The sequence below is a fragment of the Vicia villosa genome, unplaced genomic scaffold (assembly GCF_029867415.1).
Source record: "Vicia villosa cultivar HV-30 ecotype Madison, WI unplaced genomic scaffold, Vvil1.0 ctg.002710F_1_1, whole genome shotgun sequence".
NCBI classification, from domain to species: domain Eukaryota; kingdom Viridiplantae; phylum Streptophyta; class Magnoliopsida; order Fabales; family Fabaceae; genus Vicia; species Vicia villosa.
The window spans coordinates 222192-228191 of record NW_026706009.1 but is presented as its reverse complement, the minus strand read 5'-3'; the positions used below and the strand labels follow the sequence as shown (position 1 = coordinate 228191).

General features: G+C 35.0%; 1 protein-coding gene across 1 annotated transcript; it reads left to right on the top strand.

Moving 5' to 3' along the window:
- The first annotated feature begins 685 nt into the window (after positions 1 to 685).
- On the top strand, positions 686 to 2647 carry LOC131639607 (uncharacterized). Its single transcript, XM_058910089.1, has one exon. It carries the CDS (start codon positions 869 to 871, stop codon positions 2351 to 2353), a length of 1485 nt encoding a protein of 494 aa, XP_058766072.1. The 5' UTR covers positions 686 to 868; the 3' UTR covers positions 2354 to 2647.
- Positions 2648 to 6000: the final 3353 nt, after the last annotated feature.

The window sequence follows — 6000 nt, the reverse complement described above, 5'->3', positions numbered from 1 at the left end:
TAGCATTAAATTTTTTAACTTGAACAATTTATTTGAAGTTGCACTGTAAAATGGTTTCAAACTTTTAAAGAGCTGTTCAACAAAATATATTATTTACCTTATATACAAATACAGATTAATTCTAAATTCTTTCTAGAAAGTTATTTATCATAATTCTATATTCAATATATTATTAAAACATAAGTCTAGAAAATTAAATATTATTAATATATTAAAGAAAATAATAAAATTAATATAAAAAATCCGTGTGCATTTTTCACGCGTCATGGAATATATGGAATATAACTATAAGTATGCATTTTAATAAAGAGGTAGTAACAAAGTTTGTGTGCTACTTTCTTTTTCAATTTTTTTATGAAGACATTTTAAATACTTTACTTAATTATTATCTCATAAATTTTTTTATTTTCGCTAAGTCAAATCAAATTATTGAATCTCATAATAATTTTAAATTAAAATTAAAAAAACAAAAAATTTTAAAATTAAATAAATTTTATGTAACCCTAATTTGATTTTGAATCAAATCAAATCCTGATTTTTTTCTTAATTTGTTTTTATTTTTACAGAAATCTTATCTAATAACACGCTCTAATAACAAACTTTTTTAAATTCAAAACCAGATACACTAGTAAAAGATAAGTGGGCCCACAGTTTCATCACTCATAAATAAAGCCACTCTCTACTCTTTTCCTCTCACATCACATTTTCCATCCACGCCGTTTTTTTCATTCCTCTCCATTCCACTTCACTCTCAATTTTCACTCTCTGAAAACTCTTCCATTAGAAATTTCCTTCTCCAAATTCCAAACCCTAGATCCTGAAATTTCCCCAAATTAAACCCTAATTCTCATCACCTTCACCTTCATCAATGGAGAATCATTCCAATTCGCGTCCCAATTCGCGTGATTCCTCACCTACCTCACGCGAATTGCTAGAGAACGATCACCGTTCATCGTTCGATGAACCACCACCTTCCAACACTAAGAGAGTCAAGCTCATCTGTAGCTTCGGTGGGAAAATTCAGCCTAGGCTTCACGACGGTCACTTTTCGTACATCGGAGGTGACACGAAAATCCTCGCCGTCGATCGTAATGTGAAATTATCACACCTTATTGGTAAGCTCAATGCCATGGCGGATTCTCATGTCTGTTTCAAGTATCAACTCCCTGGTGAAGATCTCGATGCTTTGATCTCGGTTTGCAATGAAGATGATCTCGATTATATGATGATCGAGTATGATCGGATGTGTCGCGCTTCACCTAAGCCTGCGAGGTTGAGGATTTTCCTCTTTCCTTCTCCGGTCAAGAACCACAGCAGCAATGCATCTTTCGATTCTATCAATTCCGCTATGAATCTTGCTGAGGATTCCAAATCGGAAGGCAAGTGGTTCGTAGATGCTCTCAATTCCGTTCATGTTCCGCCGTCGGAGGATTCTTCTCCACCTCCACCGCCGCCGACGATGAATCCTGATTATCTGTTTGGATTGGATAAACCGTATTCTCCGTCTCCCGAGGCAAAACAGGCGGAATTCCCGGAGTCTGTTCCGGATTTTGCGGCGAAGGATACGGAATGTGAGTCTGAGTCGGTTAGAGAAACCGAGATTCAGGAAATTCAGGTAATGCAGACTGTGAATGATGAACAGCAATTGAATTCTGATGGAGAAAACGGCGGAGTTAACGGCTCTGTTGGTTGTTACTCTCAGGAAAACACGGAAACGGAGACGCCGTTAGTTTCAACTGTACCTGTTCAAGCTGTGAGTGATGAACAGCAAATGAATTCTGACGAAGAAAAAGGCGGAGTTAACGGCTGTGTTGACAGTCACTCTCAGGTAAACACGGAAACTGAAATTCCGTTAGTTACTACTCCACCTGTTCAAGCTGTGAATGAAGAACAGCAAATGAATTCTGACGGAGAAAACGGCGGAGCTAACTGTTACACTCAGGAAAACACGGAAACGGAGATGCCGTTAGTTACAACTGAAATACCTGCTCAACCTCCGGCACCGGTTCATTCCGGTTCGGTTCAGTTTCTGCCTCCTGGACCGGCTTCGGTTCAGTCATCATTTTCTCCTATGATGCCGAATGTGGTTAGTCCTTACTCGACCGGATATCCAAATGAACCAATACCGGTTTATCTGATTCAAACAGCTTCTGGATTGTATCAAGCAGTGAGGCCAGTCATTGGACCTAACGGTCAACCGGTTTATTTCGCATATACTCAAATTGGGAATGAGTTTGGTTACAATGCATCAGGGCTACCTGGCATGGTTTCAGAGCGGGGCTATTCGAATGGTTCGTACAGGCAAGGTTTTCCATCTCAGGCGGCGGTTGCCGGTGTTGACAGCTGGAATTGACGGAGCAGACGGAGGGAGAATGCTGATTCTGGGCGAAATATACCACTGCATACTGCATATAGAGTCATTCATTGTTATTAAATAAAAAATAAAAAATCATTAGTGTGTTTTTGTTTTCATTTTTTCAGTGGATTTTATTTTTTTGGTTTTTTTAATTGTTTGGAATATTGGTGTTAAGAACATTCATTCTTGTTCATAGGTGCATATTAGGATTTTAAATTTGTTTTTGAGTGTAGTTAGTGAGTCTCTGGATTCTGATTCATTAGTATATTTTCATTAAACAAAAAACAAAGTTTATTGCTTTATTTTATAGATGGGTTGTCTCCTTTTATTTTATTGCCATTATTTTATATATATTTTACTTTTTCCTGTTTTGGGCTGCAACTTTAGTTACGATGTTATTTTCTGAGTCTAGAGCCTGTCAGCGCCTTTTTTGCGTAATTTTGGTTTCTGGTTGTTACGTAATAGCTATTAGCCATTAACAATTTGAGTTTGGTTCTTAGAATATTCTTTTTAGTTTAATTAAATTAACAAATAGTAGCATGAAATTTGTACCTTTTTTGTAAGGAAAGTGAAATCTACAGTTTAATTTCTTCTAAAGGGTAGGGTCTAATTATGGCTTTTGTGTTGTACTTTAAAAGAAATAACCCTTTTGTATACACATGAAGACGACGTTGGTTGTTGCCAGCTTGAGCAATGGCATTATAAGTTTTGTTTGGTTCCATCTAAAATTAAATTCCAAACACACAATTAGAAACCACTTTGCTGTCAACTGTTGGTAATAAGCTATAGATAAATTAAATTACTTAAGTTAGATCAATTGATTCAAATAAAGTAACAGAAAGTTATATGAAGTGCACGAATACGGTATATAATACATAACTAATTTTTTTTTTTTGAATTAAAACAAAGGGTTAGTGTTGTGTGTTTTATATGTGGGCAATGTTGAAATAACATGTGTCAGTATGTAATTTAAAAACTGGGTGGTATGGCATTATCCAAATCATATAAAAATATTGTTACTAACGCCCTATCGCTTATACTGAAAAATTGAATACACCAAGATGCCCTCTGAAAAAGTGTTCATCCTTACCGTTCATACTTAATAATATTTCATTTTGTCAACGAGTGTTTTTATCAAACCATCACGAGTTTTAATTCATTTATAAGATCAAATTCAAAAAATCATAAAGGACACTGTGTTAAACTTTTGAGAAAATATATAAGTGCTAAAAGATTTTCAATGTAAGAGATTCAAGAAAGTATATGCAGAAGTGTTTAAATAGATAAAATGAATAAAGAAAAATAATAAAATGATTGCATAAAAAATGCTTGAATTAAAAGTGGAACACAAATTCATACATTTTTCTCAAATTATTTATTATTTTGACTCGGATTTGTGAATTTTAAAGAAAGTAAAATGAAACGTGAACCTCCATTACAAAATCGAAATCTACTTATATACTAGGCACATCAATAATTGTCAACAATGGTTATTTCTCCAGAATTTGACATATATCCTACTACGTGGGATTTGTCTTCGAAAATATTACTTAGGTGTTGAAATTTTGAAAAGTTCAATAGGTGTCGAAAACATTACTTAGCTATTTGCACTTAGCGTTTATATACATTTTACATCCCATATTCGTGTCGAAATGCTAAGCAAAAAATCTCAGGCTAACAGATGCTCCCAAAAAATGCTATTTTCGATCATATTTTGCAATATGGCAGAAAGGTGGCATTTTTTTAGTAAATTCAAAACACTATTCAAACCATTCTACATACGTCACTGTCATCATGACTATCTCTATGCAGCCGTCACATCTGCAATGTGCATGTACCTGCCATCATGACTTCGATTTTCAAGGCTATCGTGAGCCACAAAAATCAACCATATTAAATAAAAGAAAAATCATTAATTAGTAGTGATTTAAAACAAAAATCAAAACGTCAGTTTTTTAATTTTTTTAGAGGGAAAATTGAAAAGTCTCATTCCAACAACTATAAAACATCTCTTTCATTTCTTTCTTCCACTTCACCATATTTCTCTCTCTTTTGAACCCTAAAAATTTCATTCTTTGCAACATCCATTTTTCACCTTTTCTTCTACTCAAATCCTAGAAAAATGGCTTCCTTTTCTAACATAGAAAAGTAACCCAAAATCTTTTTTACTCCTGATATTGATGGTCATATCTATTCAGATAATCGAACTTACGTTCCAGAACCACCAATCAAGAAGAAAAATCCCTCATTTGGATTTCCCAAGTACTGTTTCGTTTCTCTATTGTATGTAAGACGCATGCATTTCTGCGCATTATACCTAGTTCATCTGTGAAGCCTAAAAACTAGAAGGTGTGTTCCATTGTTTACCTTATTTTAAACCTAGTGCCTTTGAGGACAAAAGCTTTGAGTTGGGGTTCATCGAACAACCCCATCAGTTATTTTGTTATCATCCTTCTATCAACAATGAAACTTATCTCATTTGGCTCAATAGAATGGAAAAGAAGAAAGGAAATATCTAGCAAAATCAAGGCATCTTGGACTTGATTCAGCAGTCAAGAACTGGGCCAAGATATAATGCCAACATGCTTAAAACCGCCCTTAGTTTCTAGGAGGCTACGACCAACACTTTTCTTCTTACCTGTGGAATGATAACTCCCACCCGTTTCGACGTTGTTGTCATCTCTGATCTTCAACTAACAAGGGAAACTTTTGAGCATGCTCTCAAGCATACGATAAAATCTAATTTTTCCTTTGACCATCCTAGTTTCAGTGCATACATCAAAGACCATCATGACTAAAGTGAGAAAGTATCAAACTACGAGCATATTGCTACCTCGCCATCTGGTTATCTCCTTTCGATTTTTATTCTAGTTCTCTCTAAGTAGCTTAGAAGTTCATACCTCTAACAACCCAGCTTCATGAGGGGAAAAAGGTTTATCTTAGCAGATTGGTCATGGATTTTCTTTTTGAATCCTTTGGACTTTCCTCCCTTGAACTCAAAAATCGATCCAATTCTGATGAAAAATCTCTTGATTTTTACCCCTTTGTGGCTCTTGTAACTTTGACTTAATGTCACAATTGAACCTTCTCTAAAAGTTGATGTTCCATCTGATTTATCTAAATAAGTCGATGGTGCTAGATATGCTTTGCTAACTCCATAAGATGTTGACTTGTCTACTTCAAAAAATATTTCTTTATGTATATAAATTGTGCTACATCTGTTTCTTCTATGGCCCCATTCGTCAATCGAAAACATAGACCAAATTGGTTCAGAAGAGGATTTCCAACTTATGTACCGGAAAACCAATATGAGGCTCTCGACGCCCGGGTAGCTTTCTTTAAACCTATTGTTTTGTCAATTATAATTTTTATGGGGAAAGCTGGACTGAGGCTTGTTAGATATCAGCCAAATTTGGTGGCTAGACAATTTGGTTTCATCGAGTTCTTACCGAGATCCCTCTTTACCATGGAAGAGGAAATTTATTTGGCTGATACCACACTGATGAAGAGAGACTACAAGTCGTATTTAGACTTTCATGCCCAAAAAGTCATTAATTTGAGTTCTTTCGAACTTGAAGTTTCTTTCTTCTATACTAAAGAATATGAAAGTGGTGGATGACATATCTTAATGATGTTATTGTGGA

Excerpts from the sequence above, each read along its gene's own strand:
- LOC131639607 (XM_058910089.1), top strand. The coding sequence starts at position 869 with ATGGAGAATCATTCCAATTCGCGTCCCAATTCGCGTGATTCCTCACCT.